Source organism: Bubalus bubalis, chromosome 13, assembly GCF_019923935.1.
Source record: "Bubalus bubalis isolate 160015118507 breed Murrah chromosome 13, NDDB_SH_1, whole genome shotgun sequence".
NCBI lineage: Eukaryota > Metazoa > Chordata > Mammalia > Artiodactyla > Bovidae > Bubalus > Bubalus bubalis.
The window spans coordinates 74,307,133-74,321,923 of NC_059169.1; the positions used below are offsets into that span (position 1 = coordinate 74,307,133).

Here is a 14,791-nt window from a genome sequence, read left to right on the forward strand (position 1 = left end):
CAAGGAGTAAGCGTCTTTTAATTTCATGGCTGCAGTCACCATCTGCAGTGATTTTGGGGCCCAAAAAAATAAAGTCTGACACTGTTTCCACTGTTTCCCCATCTATTTCCCATGAAGTGGTGGGACCGGATGCCGTTATCTTCGTTTTCTGAATGTTGAGTTTTAAGCCAACTTTTTCACTCTCCACTTTCACCTTCATCAAGAGGCTTTTGAGTTCCTCTTCACTTTCTGCCATAAGGGTGATGTCATCTGCATATCTGAGGTTATTGATATTTCTCTCGGCAATCTTGATTCCAGCTTGTGCTTCTTCCAGCCCAGCATATCTCATGATGTACTCTGCATAGAAGTTAACACCTTTGGTTCTGCTACCCTTTGTACAGTACCTGGAATTGAGTATGTAGAAAATAAGTATTTGTGGACTAAATGACTGTTAAAAGGTGCGGTATAGGAAGAATCTGGTGGCTCAGATGGTAAAGAATCTTCCTGTAACGCAGGAGACCCAGGTTCAGTCCCTAGGTCAGGAAGATCCCCTGTAGAAGGGAAAAGCTGCCCCCTCCAGGTTTCCGGTCTGGAGAATTCTATAGACAGAGGGGCCTGGTGGGCTACAGCCATGGGTTCAAAAAGACTCGGACTCGACTGAACAACTAACTTCAACTTAACATGAGAGGAACCCGTCTTGGCATTGATAAGAAGCCTTAGCCATGGCATAGTCAGACTTAGAAATCAAAGGAGTCAGGACCATGCCTTGATTTGACTTAATGAAGAATTCGAAGCAGTGCATGTAAAGTGTCTTATCTCCTCTAGGTGGCTTCTTTGCAGGTATAATGTTTTTCTCGTGATTCCACTTCACTCTAGCTGTTTTGTTTTTTGTTTGTTTTACTTGTTTGTTCTTTATCTGTTGGTTGTATCTTTTTCTCATTATTTTGCATGAAGGAGTGCTCACTTCAGCAGCACATATGCCAAAAAATTATTTTGCACAGAGGAATAATCAAACAGGAAGAGTTAGCTCCACTTCCTGATACTTAGTATTTGAGGCCCTGGTGATGATGGTATTGATTATATCCTGTTAGATGGATCAGAAGTGTCCTACCTGCAAAAGTTTTTCCCCACTGACTTTCTCCCACTGACTTTCCTCTGACTTTGGTCAGTAGGAAGTTGTTGCAGCTCAGTGGTGCTAGCCAGTGTTGTGCTGATAAATGTTTAATTCTTTTGAGGAGAATGATGATAGTTACTAGTTGGCAGTGATTATGAAGCAATTACCGGCTTCCCTGGTGGCTCAGAGAGTAAAGAATCTGCTTGCAGTTCTGGAGACCCAGGTTCGATTCCTAGGTTGGGAAGATCCCCTGGAGAAGGAAATGGCAACCTACTCTAGTATTCCTGCCTGGAAAATCCCATGGACAGAGGAGCCTGGCGGGTTACAGTCCATGGGGTTGCAGAGAGTCGGACACGACTGAGCGACCAACACACTACACTACACATAAAGCAACTAAGAAGTTAACTGTGTAAGCTGTTTAATCTCTCGAGTTTGGACTTCACTTAAGACAATAGGGAAGGTCTGAAATGAGTCGCTGATTTGCCATCTTTGGTTCTTTTATCTCTAGCAGTTGTTTAAATCACGTAAAACTGAGAAAGTTGTACCTATTATTAAACTTCTCCTCTGTCTGTAGCTGTATTACTCTCCCCAAATTCTCCACTCCACCTTTCTCCTCAGCGCATAAGAGGAAGGGCCTCATCTAGTCTGGAGGTGTGGGGTGTTCCTTGATGAAGGGAGGTTGAGCTGAACTTAGACCTAGTTGGGAAGAAATAAGGGGGGGCAGGGACTAGCGTTCAGACAGGTTGGCACGGGCATCAGTAAGAGACGATAGCAGCCTTTGAGAGATGGTAGTTGTAGGGACAGAGAGAAGGAGGTGGATAGAGAACACTTGGGAGATGAAGATAGGCACTGTTTGGCAACTGAATGATTGTGAGGTTGAGGAAAGAGGTTTGGAGGATACATCCAAGTTCCTGGGGTGAGGTGGTGCCTGTGACTGAGACAGGGACCCTGGAAGAGGATGGGGTGTGGGGGTGTTGCTCTGAGACATCACTGAGTATGAGGACATTCCAAGACACCTATTTGAAGATGCTTGCAGGCATTGTGACTCAGACCAGATTGGCTAGAGAGACGTTTGAAAATCACGAAGCCATGAATTCTGAAGACTTTAGGAACTAAGTTCCCAATCAGGTCCAGGCTCAATTCAACCTCGCTTTGTCAAGGAACATCCCACCCTTCCAGACTAGATGAGGGCCTCCTTCTTAAAGGCTAAAAAGGAGGGTGGAGTGGAGGATTGTGGGAGAGTCAAACAGCTACAGAGTAGAAATTGAAAAGTGGGTCCAGTTTTCTCAGTTTATATGAAAACTGGTTGGTTTTACTCTCTGTCAAGCTATATTCCCTTTCTACTCCACCTACAGAGAGAGGGCAGATAGTCTGACAGGGAGTGAAACCAAGCCTGCTGAGCAAGAGCCAGAGAAGTAGAAGAAAACTCAGAATGTGACCTGTCTTGAAAGCCAGGAGAGGGGAGGATTTCAAGACAGGAAATGTGGAGACAGTGCAGATTGCTGTGGAAAGGTCAAATAAAACAAGCCCCCAGAGTGACTGGTTTTGCAACCTGTAGGGCCGCCTTGATGCGGATTCCAGACAATTGCTCCTTGGCCCTTCTTGGGGTTTCCCGCCGTCTGTCTCTACAGCTTTCTGCAGCTCTCACACCCTTCCGCATGATTCTTAACAAGAGGGATTGCCATTATCGTGGCCACTGGGGTTGTGGTTCCACCGGAAGTGTGTATACTTTGAATTCCACTGACTATTTGAGACTCACAGTTTACCCTAGAGCTCATCTGGCATCTTTTTACCTTCCAGTTTCCAGGGTCCTTCATCTCCATGCAGTTTCTGCCGCTTACTTTCACGGTTGCACCATGGATATGATCTTCTGGACGTTCTGCCCTAGAAGTCCTAAAGTTGGGCTCACTCCTCTTTGAGCCTAACTTCTGTTCTGTGCAGCTCTCTCCCTATCCCTTCTGCCTCTGTGAACGGCACCGGTCCTGGACGAGTTGAGACCTCTCATCTCTTACCCCTCTTCCATCTTGGCCTCCTGCCAAGTTGAAATCACTTCCACTCCTCTCAGCAGCTCAGCTCCCTCATTCTGTTGCCCTTCATCACACCCACCGGCAAAAATCTCAGCTCTGCCTCGGTTGCTCAAGTGTTGTTGAAGAAAACCACACAGCTTAAGTGTGCTCTGCAGGTGAATATTCAGCAGTGTTATCACACTTAAGGAATTGATTTGACCAACAAGGTTAGTTTATTCTCTTTGCATTTGCTGTTTTTTCCCATGCAAAATTAGATGCTAATATGCATGTATTTCTTAGTTATATAGGTGACTATTTAGTATAAAATTTAAAAATAAATTTGTTAAGCTGATTTTATTTTAGCCAACTCAAATGCCAGTGAAAACAGAATGCCTTGGAACTGACAGTAGTATAAGGTGGGCTTCATACGTCTTACCTTTTCTGATTACCACACATTGCTTGCTTATAGGAACTCTTTGTCCCAGCCAGACTGTTTTTTTTCCTTTTATCATATCCCAAACAGGTTCTTTGAACTTTCAGCTTCAGTTTTGATCATGCTGCTGCTTCTAGAAAAATCTTACTTTTTCCAGCCTTGAAGTTCTGCTCACTGCTTTAGTCCAGCTGAAATCCTGCAAGCCTAAATTTGGGCAAATATTTTTCCTCATCTGTCTAGAGTAATATCTTTCCCTTCCTTGGATATCGTATCCCCTCTGCCTACCTGGTGTAGATGCCCCTTATTCTGGTACTGTTGATGAACTTTTTTGCTGCAGATCAGATCAGATCAGTCGCTCAGTCGTGTCTGACTCTTTGCGACCCCATGAATCGCAGCACGCCAGGCCTCCCTGTCCATCACCAACTCCCGGAGTTCACTCAGGCTCACGTCCATCGAGTCAGTGATGCCATCCAGCCATCTCATCCTCTATCGTCCCCTTCTCCTCCTGCCCCATCCCTCCCAGCATCAGAGTCTTTTCCAATGAGTCAACTCTTCGCATGAGGTGGCCAAAGTACTGGAGTTTCAGCTTAGCATCATTCCTTCCAAAGAAATCCCAGGGCTGATCTCCTTCAGAATGGACTGGTTGGATCTCCTTGCAGTCCAAGGGACTCTCAAGAGTCTTCTCCAACACCACAGTTCAAAAGCATCAATTCTTCGGCGCTCAGCCTTCTTCACGGTCCAACTCTCACATCCATACATGACCACAGGAAAAACCATAGCCTTGACTAGACGAACCTTTGTTGGCAAAGTAATGTCTCTGCTTTTGAATATGCTATCTAGGTTGGTCATAACTTTCCTTCCAAGGAGTAAGCGTCTTTTAATTTCATGGCTGCAGTCACCATCTGCAGTGATTTTGGGGCCCAAAAAAATAAAGTCTGACACTGTTTCCACTGTTTCCCCATATATTTCCCATGAAGTGGTGGGACCGGATGCCGTGATCTTCATTTTCTGAATATTGAGCTTTAAGCCAACTTTTTCACTGTCCACTTTCACTTTCATCAAGAGGCTTTTGAGTTCCTCTTCACTTTCTGCCATAAGGGTGGTGTCATCTGCATATCTGAGGTTATTGATATTTCTTCCGGCAATCTTGATTCCAGTTTGTGTTTCTTCCAGTCCAGTGTTTCTCATGATGTACTCTGCATATAAGTTAAATAAGCAGGGTGACAATATACAGCCTTGACATACTCCTTTTCCTATTTGGAACCAGTCTGTTGTTCCATGTCCAGTTCTAACTGTTGCTTCCTGACCTGCATATAGGTTTCTCAAGAGGCAGGTCAGGTGGTCCGGTATTCCCATCTCTTTCAGAATTTTCCACAGTTTATTGTGATCCACAGAGTCAAAGGCTTTGGCATAGTCAATAAAGCAGAAATAGATGTTTTTCTGGAACTCTCTTGCTTTTTCCATGATACAGCAGATGTTGGCAATTTGATCTCTGGTTCCTCTGCCTTTTCTAAAACCAGCTTGAACATCAGGAAGTTCACGGTTCACACATTGCTGAAGCCTGGCTTGGAGAATTTTGAGCATTCCTTGACTAGCGTGTGAGATGAGTGCAATTGTGCGGTAGTTTGAGCATTCTTTGGCATTGCCTTTCTTTGGGATTAGAATGAAAACTGACCTTTTCCAGTCCTGTGGCCACTGCTGAGTTTTCCAAATTTGCTGGCATATTGAGTGCAGCACTTTCACAGCATCATCTTTCAGGATTTGAAATAGCTCATTGGAATTCCATCACCTCCACTAGCTTTGTTTGTAGTGATGCTTTCTAAGGCCCACTTGACTTGACATTCCAGGATGTCTGGCTCTAGGTGAGTGATCACACCATCGTGATTATCTGGGTCATGAAGATCTTTTTTGTACAGTTCTTCTGTGTATTCTTGCCATCTCTTCTTAATATCTTCTGCTTCTGTTAGGTCCATACCATTTCTGTCCTTTATTGAGCTCATCTTTGCATGAAATGTTCCTTTGGTATCTCTGATTTTCTTGAAGAGATCCTTAGTCTTTCCCATTCTGTTGTTTTCCTCTATTTCTTTGCATTGATCGCTGAAGAAGGCTTTCTTACCTCTTCTTGCTATTCTTTGGAACTCTGTATTCAGATGTTTATATCTTTCCTTTTCTCCTTTGCTTTTCGCTTCTCTTCTTTTCACAGATATTTGTAAGGCCTCCCCAGACAGCCATTTTGCTTTTTTGCATTTGTTTTCTATGGGAATGGTCTTGATCCCTGTCTCCTGTACAATGTCACGAACCTCATTCCATAGTTCATCAGGCACTCTATCTATCAGATCTAGTCCCTTAAATCTATTTCTCACTTCCACTGTATAATCATAAGGGATTTGATTTAGGTCATACCTGAATGGTCTAGTGGTTTTCCCTACTTTCTTCAATTTAAGTCTGAATTTGGCAATAAGGAGTTCATGGTCTGAGCCACAGTCAGCTCCCGGTCTTGTTTTTGCTGACTGTATAGAGCTTCTCCATCTTTGGCTGCAAAGAATATAATCAGTCTGATTTTGGTGTTGACCATCTGGTGATGTCCATGTATAGAGTCTTCTCTTGTGTTGTTGGAAGAGGGTGTTTGTTATGACCAGTGCATTTTCTTGGCAAAACTCTATTAGTCTTTGCCCTGCTTCATTCCATATTCCAAGGCCAAATTTGCCTGTTACTCCAGGTGTTTCTTGACTTCCTACTTTTGCATTCCAGTCCCCTATAATGAAAAGGACATCTTTTTTGGGTGTTAGTTCTAAAAGGTCTTGTAGGTCTTCACAGAACTGTTCAACTTCAGCTTCTTCAGCGTTACTGGTTGGGGCATAGACTTGGATTACTGTGATATTGAATGGTTTGCTTTGGAAACGAACAGAGATCATTCTGTCGTTTTTGAGATTGCATCCAAGTACTGCATTTTGGACTCTTTTGTTGATCATGATGGCTACTCCATTTCTTCTGAGGGATTCCTGCCCGCAGTAGTAGATATAATGGTCATCTGAGTTAAATTCACCCATTCCAGTCCATTTCAGTTCACTGATTCCTAGAATGTCGACATTCACTCTTGCCATCTCTTGTTTGATCACTTCCAATTTGCCTTGATTCATGGACCTGACATTCCAGGTTCCTATGAAATATTGCTCTTTACAGCATGGGACCTTACTTCTATCACCAGTCACATCCACAGCTGGGTATTGTTTTTGCCTTGGCTCCATCCCTTCATTCTTTCTGGAGTTATTTCTCCACTGATCTCCAGTAGCATATTGCGCACCTACTGGGGAGTTTCTCTTTCAGTATCCTATCATTTTGCCTTTTCATACTGTTCATGGGGTTCTCAAGGCAAGAATACTGAAGTGGTTTGCCATTCCCTTCTCCAGTAGACCACATTCTGTCAAATCTCTCCACCATGACCCGCCCATCTTGGGTTGCCCCACGGGCATGGCTTAGTTTCATTGAATTAGACAAGGCTGTGGTCCTAGTGTGATTAGATTGATTAGTTTTCTGTGAGTATGGTTTCAGTGTGTTTGCCCTCTGATGCCCTCTTGCAACACCTACCGTCTTATTTGGGTTTCTCTTACCTTGGGCATGTCTCTTCAGGGCTGCTCCAGCAAAGCGCAGCCATTGCTCCTTACCTTGGACGAGGGGTATCTCCTCACCGCCGCCCTTCCTGACCTTCAATGTGGGATAGCTCCTCTAGGCCCTCCTGCACCGACCACAGCTCCGGGTAACTCCTCTCGTCGCCGCCCCTGGCCTCGGGCGTGGGTTGCTCCTCCTGGCCTCTGCCCCTGGCCTCAGGCGTGGGGGTGTGGGGTAACTCCTCTCATCGCAGCCCCTGACCTTGGACGCGGGGTAGCTCCTCTAGGCTTATGAGTCTTTAAAAAAAAATTGCAATCTTTAGAAATGTTAATACCCACACTTTATGTGACTGTTTATATCCCTTGGTGGCATAGATACAAGGGATGGTTATAGATGTTAATGCTGGGAAAGATTGTAAGCAGGAGAAAAGGGCAGCAGAGGATGAGATGGTTAGGTAGCATTACCGACTCAGTGGACGTGAATCTTAGCAAATTCCTGGAGATAGTGAAGGCCTGGAAAGAAGCCTGGTGTGCTGCTAAGAGTTGGACAGGACTTAGCAACTGAACAATAAGAACATAAATGTTGATATATGTAAATGAGGTTTGAAAATATTTTTATTGTGGCTGTAATTCTGTTTTGATACTTCAGAGTAAGTGGTTGGAGAAGTTGTACCGAGATTCATATTTTTAATTTATGTTATAAATTGTATATCATTGTTAAAGAAACTGGGCAGTGTTGATCTGATTAGTAATGCTAATTGGAATTAATATAATTAGTGGTACTTAAGCCACTGTGGTTTTGAACAGTAAATCCTCATCTCACAGGACAAGTTGTCCCTGAGGCAGACCAGACTGATGTGTGTTTGGATGCATTCCTTTCTGCAGTAGCTCCTCATGTGAATTGAGCTGTGGTTTTTGTGCAGCAAGTGCTTTAAAGGAAAAAATTCACTGGCTCGAGAAACTTACGGAATAGTAACACGTGAACTAGCTTAGGTAGTGTATGCTTATATAAAGTCCCTGGTGGAAGACCAGTTTGGTTTGCTAATATAATCAAGAAATCTCAGCCGCCTTTGAATTTATGTTAATATACATTATAGCTTCGAGTAACTTCCTGACAAGAGTTTAGTTTGAAATTAGAGGTAAATCTTCAGTATTTGGGGCTTCCCAAGAAAACTAAGATCATGGCATCCGGTCCCATCACTTCATGGCAAATAGATAGGGAAACAGTGGAAACAGTGGCTGACTTTATTTTCTGGGGCTCCAAAATCACTGCCGATGGTGATTGCAGCCATGAAATTAAATGACAGTTACTCCTTGGAAGGAAAGTTATGACCAACCTAGACAGCATATTAAAAAGCAGAGACATTACTTTGTCAACAAAGGTCCGTCTAGTCAAGGCTGTGGTTATTCCAGTGGTCATGTATGGATGTGAGAGTTGGACTGTAAAGAAAGCTGAGCGCCGAAGAATTGATGCTTTTGAACTGTGGTGTTGGAGAAGACTCTTGAGAGTCCGCTGGACTGGAAGGAGATCCAACCAGTCCATCCTAAAGGAGATCAGTCCTGGGTGTTCATTGGAAGGACTGATGCTGAAGCTGAAACTCCAATACTTTGGCCACCTGATGCGAAGAGCTGACTCTTTTGAATAAAGCCCCTGATGCTGGGAAAGATTGAGGGTGGGAGGAGAAGGGGATGACAGAGGATGAGATGGTTGGATGGCCTCACTGACTCAATGGACATGAGTTTGGGTGAACTCCGGGAGTTGGTGCTGGACAGGGAGGCCTGGTGTGCTGCGGTTCATGGGGTCGCAAAGAGTTGGACACGACTGAGCGACTGAACTGAAGTGGTGCTGGTGGTAAAGAGTCCACCTGCCAATGCAGGAGACGTGAGAGAGACAGGTTTGATCCCTGGGTCAGAAAGATCCCCTGGAGGAGGGCATGGCAACCCACTCTAGTATTCTTGCCTGGAGAATCCCATGGACAAAGGAGCCTGGTGGGTTGTAGTCCATAGAGTTGCAAAGAGTTGGACACAACTGAGGTGACTTAGCACAGTGTAGCATTCAGTATTTGAAAAGGCAAAGATTGTTTTATATATGACCAGAGTTACTGAAAAACAGGAGTAGACTCTTGCCCTTAAGATCCTCACTCTAGTAGGAGACATAAGAAGATCTATAAATCGCCAGGAGACCACAGGCACCAGAAGTCTTCATTTTTGTCACGTGGGGCTAACACGTCAGTCAAGGGATACCTGGTGTCTTTGGAAGGCAGAGCAATCAGATCATTTTGTAAGACTTCTTGTAAGAGGGGTCATGCCACCCCTCTCCCCACCCCAATATGTTTTAAGGTGGTATTTATTCTTTTTTGATGTGTAGTTCTGACAAACATATGGAGTTCTGTTCAATTAAAAACCTTAAGGCTTTCCACTAATAATCTGCAAAAAAAGAAATCGCAGCCATAAAAACTCAAAAGTGATTCTTTCTTCATTCCCATCTTCTGGGGGTACAAACGCTGTATGATTTGGCATGAGGGAAAATTGAGTGAGAGGTTCATTTCCCAAATCTGGCTTTTCAAGACTGAAACCCACTTCACAGCAGATGGGGTGTCCACTAGGTGGAGTAGTTCTGTGTTATTTATTTGAAGCAGTTAACTGGCTCTGAGGAAACGCTTAACAGTTGCGCCCCCAGTTCTTGCAGATTTCCAGCAGCGGGGGTGTGCTCCTGAAGAATGCTACATCTTTTTGAAGTTTGAAAAGACTTTGAAATAAAAATGTAGTCTGGTTGAAGCAGCTGTGGTTCAGTGAGAGTCCAGAGGGATTTTGTTTTTCTAGAAAACAGGCTTAAGGGAAAAGCCAGTGAGTGGGTGGAGGTTTGAGAAGGAAAGGGTAAGATGTAGCCAGAATGAGATGTGTGAAGATAATGATTGGTTCCCTGTTGCCCATGTATTGACTCTGGGGCTTAAGAGCTGTCGCTGGGGCCTTGTGGCTTAGGCAAGGGGAAGGCAAAGAAGAGTTAAATGAAAGAAAGGAAAAAAGTGTTATAGTTTTAGGGTAAGTTCCTTTTGGGGTGTTGGGGAAAGATGGAAGTAGGGAGAAAAGTGACAAAAATAGAGAAACCAACTGTGAAAATATCACTTCTCACAGTCTTTATAGCTTCATAACATCCGTTCTTTACCAGGAGATACTGAACTAAGCTTTATCATCATGTAACTGTGCGGTCAGTGTAAGACCGTTTGTGATATTTTGTGCAACAGTTCGCTGTGTTTTTGTGTACTTTAGACACCTGAGCTGTGTCTCTGTCCAAGATCCAGACTTTTCCTTAATCTTGTATCTCAGTAGTATGTTGCTGGAAGGAGCTTCCTGATGATCATATGTACAACTAGGTCTTATGTTCCTGGATTCCCATTTTGGGGAAAAATTTGCTTTCTAGTACCCTTGTTTTCTGTAGTTTTTAGTCTCTGTGTACAGAAGAGTGGTGTAACTTTGGGGAAGAAAGTTTTATTTAAGCACTGAAAAACAGAATCTTAAAACTTTGGAAGGGTTAGAAACAGCCACTACCTTTAGGAAAGTGATAACTTTAATCAGCCAGAAAGAAAAAGTGAGCTGTTTTAAAAGACTTCCAGCAAAGGAGTTTCCACAACATTCTTGATGTCTCATTTACAGGGTTCTTTCTTGTATCGCACCTAAAATCCATTTGCTGTAACAAATTCTCTATGTTCCTTATCATTGAGAAGCGCTTCACACCGTCGGCTTGCTTATTCACGCAGCACTGTAGGACCAAGTCCTTGGGTTTAGCATATAGCCCAACATGTTAAGTCAGGGTTGGTCTGCAATACTCAGAAGAGAAACGTTATAGAAATACAAGCAGTAAGAATAAGTGAATTTCAGAGATGTGAGAAGTGTTGAGTAGCTGTGCGTTACATGTGTAGACACTGTGGGGCCTGTGAAAGTCATCACCTTTTCCCTCATCATCTCTGCTTGTGTGGAGTTTGTCTTCAGATGGCGAACAGCTGTCGGCCATCTTCTCAGTAAGATCGTGGTGTTTTTGTCACTTCTCTTCCTTTTAAAGGCTGCAAGTTGTTCCAGTTCCTCTCATCTTTCTTCGGAGGTTTTATTTTTCATCCTGTTGATCATCTGTGAGTCCCTTCTGAATCCCTCCCAAGTTTGATTTTTCCTCAACATTCCTTTTCAGTTCAGCAGTACAAAGCTGGCTGTATCTCCCCGAGAGTTTCTGATCACTTTTGAGTGTCGTGAGAGGAGGACTTCACACGTACCTGTGCTGGAGTCCTTGTATTTGCTTTCTGAAAGTGTAGTCATGCGGTGCTGACTGGCTGTCAGATTTTTATCTCCTGTGACCTTGGTCTTTTCCTCTTATGTTTATTTATAGCTTGTACATTAATCATGTTTTATTTATGAAGTTTATTTTTCTTGGCTGGGTAGATTGCTTTGTCCTGTCCTCGCTGAAATCCACTGCTTTTTTTTTCTAATTACTTCACCGCTTACTCAATGTCATTTCCATTCTTATCTTCCAATGTGCCCAGCCCATGAGCTTCATATTGCGTGAGCTGTGCATGTCAGTGATGCAGATGTTGTAAAAAGAAGGGCGGAAACAGAGTCCTCGAAATAATGGCGGAACACCGTGTGTTGATGTTTCTCAGAATTCATTCTGATGAGCAGCCAGGCCGAGTGGTAGGAGAGCTGTCTGTGTTCGCCCTCCTAGGAGCTGTTCCTCTCGCCACCAAGGTTTGGTGCCTCCATTTCCACACAGCTGTGCCAAGGAACAAAGAAAGCTTTGTCGGAGCAATTCATCTTGCACGCTGCTGTCAGACTTAATCTCACTCACTGCCTTGTTCATCTCTCTCCCTGTTCGTAACTTTCAGTGGCTCCCCATCACCCCTGAATCAAAAATAGGCTTTCTAGTCTGACATTCAAGGCACAGTTGGGCCCCAGCCTCCCTTTCTGGTCTGATTGCCTGTATCTGTTTCATCCAAAATGAACCACTTGCCACTCCCTGGATATCTCTCTCACTTTGAGACCTTGGTTTGTCTGTGTTGTCTGCTCTGCTTAGAGCACTGACACTCTCCCATTGGATTTGTGTCTGTTGACACCATTTAAGGCCAGTGTCTTTCGTGTTCCTTTCTTTGTGGATTTCTTCATCTAGATAATGATCTTTCCTCCCCACCCTCCAATCTTTATGCTCCCAAGGGGGTGCTTATTTTATTCTGTACCTTGTTATAGTTGTTCTTTAGAAATAACCATGCTTTTCTTGTCCTTCTTGGTAGACTGTTTTTTGAGAAGTGTCTCTTCCTTATCCTGGTAACTTTGGATATACTTAGTAATTGTGTTTGCGTAAGTACATGTCTAAGAAAATACATTTTTTTCTTACGGTATTTATGGATATGTGCCAAATATGTGAATTATATCCGTTTTAGCACATTATATATTTGACTTGCATTCTGTTGTAAGTTGCTACCTGGTAGACGGACTGGCCACTGGTCTACATCATTGTAGACCTACTTTTTTTTACCCTTAAAAAAATCTAGAGTAGCATTGTGGTAGTCTACTTTTGTTACCCTTAAAAATATCTAGAAGGAATTAAAAGTTTATATTAATTTACTGTTAGTCATTTTTACTTAAACCAAAACTGTTAAATGCAGCAATTGCTTGACTGCATAATTAAAACTGTACTCTAAAAGCCCTTTTATAATGGATTCTTATTGTTTTCTAGAAACTACCCAACTCTAGCTAATATTGAAAGGAAGAAAAAGTTAAAACTTGAAAAGGAAAAGAGAGGAGCGGTGTTGACGACGACACAGTATGGGTAAGTTCCTGAAAATTGCTTGCACTCTCGATGCTCATTTAAATGAATGTACATTCTTACAAATAATAAAAAGAGGACACACCCAAATCCTAAAACCTCTATATTTTCAATTCTGAAATTTTTGCTTTTGTAACATTTTTGCTGAATTTTTAAAATTATGATTTAAAATAATATACCTATACTCATAGGTATCAGTTCAGTTCAGTTGCTCCATCGTGTCCAACTCTTTGCGACCCCATGAATTACAGCACGCCAGGCCTCCCTGTCCATCAGCAACTCCCAGAGTTCACCCAAACTCATGTCCATTGAGTCAGTGATGCCATCCAGCCATCTCATCCTCTGTCGTCCCCTTCTCCTCTTGCCCCCAATCCCACCCAGCATCAGAGATTTTTCCAGTGAGTCAACTCTTCGCATGAGGTGGCCAAAGTACTGGAGTTTCAGCTTAGCATCATTCCTTCCAAAGAACACCCAGGACTGATGATCTCCTTTAGAATGGACTGCTTGGATCTCCTTGTAGTCCAAGGGACTCTCAAGAGTCTTCTCCAACACCACAGTTCAAAAGCATCAATTCTTCTGCATTCAGCTTTCTTCACAGTCCAACTCTCACATCCATACATGATGACTGGAAAAACCAGAGCCTTGACTAGACGGACCTTTGTTGGCAAAGTAATGTCTCTGCTTTTCAATATGCTATCTGGGTTGGTCATAACTTTCCCTCCGTCTTTTAATTTCATGGCTGCAGTCACCATCTGCAGTGAGTTTGGAGCCCAGAAAAATAAAGTCTGACACTGTTTCCACTGTTTCCCCATCTATTTCCCATGAAGTGATGGGACCAGATGCCATGATCTTCGTTTTCTGAATGTTGAGCTTCAAGCCAACTTTTTCACTCTCCTCTTTCACTTTCATCAAGAGGCCTTTGAGTTCCTCTTCACTTTCTGCCATAAGGGTGATGTCATCTGCATATCTGAGGTTATTGATATTTCTCCCGCCAATCTTGATTCCAGCTTGTGCTTCTTCAAGCCCAGCGTTTCTCATGATGTACTCTGCATATAAGTTAAATAAGCAAGGTGACAATATACAGCCTTGACATACTCCTTTTCCTATTTGGAACCAGTCTGTTGTTCCATGTCCAGTTCTAACTGTTGCTTCCTGACCTGCATATAGGTTTCTCAAGAGGCAGGTCAGGTGGTCCGGTATTCCCATCTCTTTCAGAATTTTCCACAGTTTATTGTGATCCACAGAGTCAAAGGCTTTGGCATAGTCAATAAAGCAGAAATAGATGTTTTTCTGGAACTCTCTTGCTTTTTCCATGATACAGCAGATGTTGGCAATTTGATCTCTGGTTCCTCTGCCTTTTCTAAAACCAGCTTGAACATCAGGAAGTTCACGGTTCACACATTGCTGAAGCCTGGCTTGGAGAATTTTGAGCATTCCTTGACTAGCGTGTGAGATGAGTGCAATTGTGCGGTAGTTTGAGCATTCTTTGGCATTGCCTTTCTTTGGGATTAGAATGAAAACTGACCTTTTCCAGTCCTGTGGCCACTGCTGAGTTTTCCAAATTTGCTGGCATATTGAGTGCAGCACTTTCACAGCATCATCTTTCAGGATTTGAAATAGCTCAAGTGGAATTCCATCACCTCCACTAGCTTTGTTTGTAGTGATGCTTTCTAAGGCCCACTTGACTTGACATTCCAGGATGTCTGGCTCTAGGTGAGTGATCACACCATCGTGATTATCTGGGTCGTGAAGATCTTTTTTGTACAGTTCTTCTGTGTATTCTTGCCACCTCTTCTTAATATCTTCTGCTTCTGTTAGGTCCATACCATTTCTGTCCTTTAT

The 14,791-nt window shown here is 43.2% G+C and overlaps 1 protein-coding gene across 3 annotated transcripts in view; it reads left to right on the forward strand.

Annotated features, from left to right (window-relative positions):
• Positions 1-14,791, forward strand: part of NUFIP1 (nuclear FMR1 interacting protein 1) — a 38,591-nt gene that overhangs the window by 7,380 nt on the left and 16,420 nt on the right. For all 3 annotated transcript variants that reach the window (XM_044926830.2, XM_044926829.2, XM_006053393.4), the window contains exon 6: positions 12,860-12,952. In XM_044926830.2, coding sequence (XP_044782765.1) covers positions 12,860-12,952 — 93 coding nt within the window. The remainder of the gene's footprint in view (positions 1-12,859; positions 12,953-14,791) is intronic.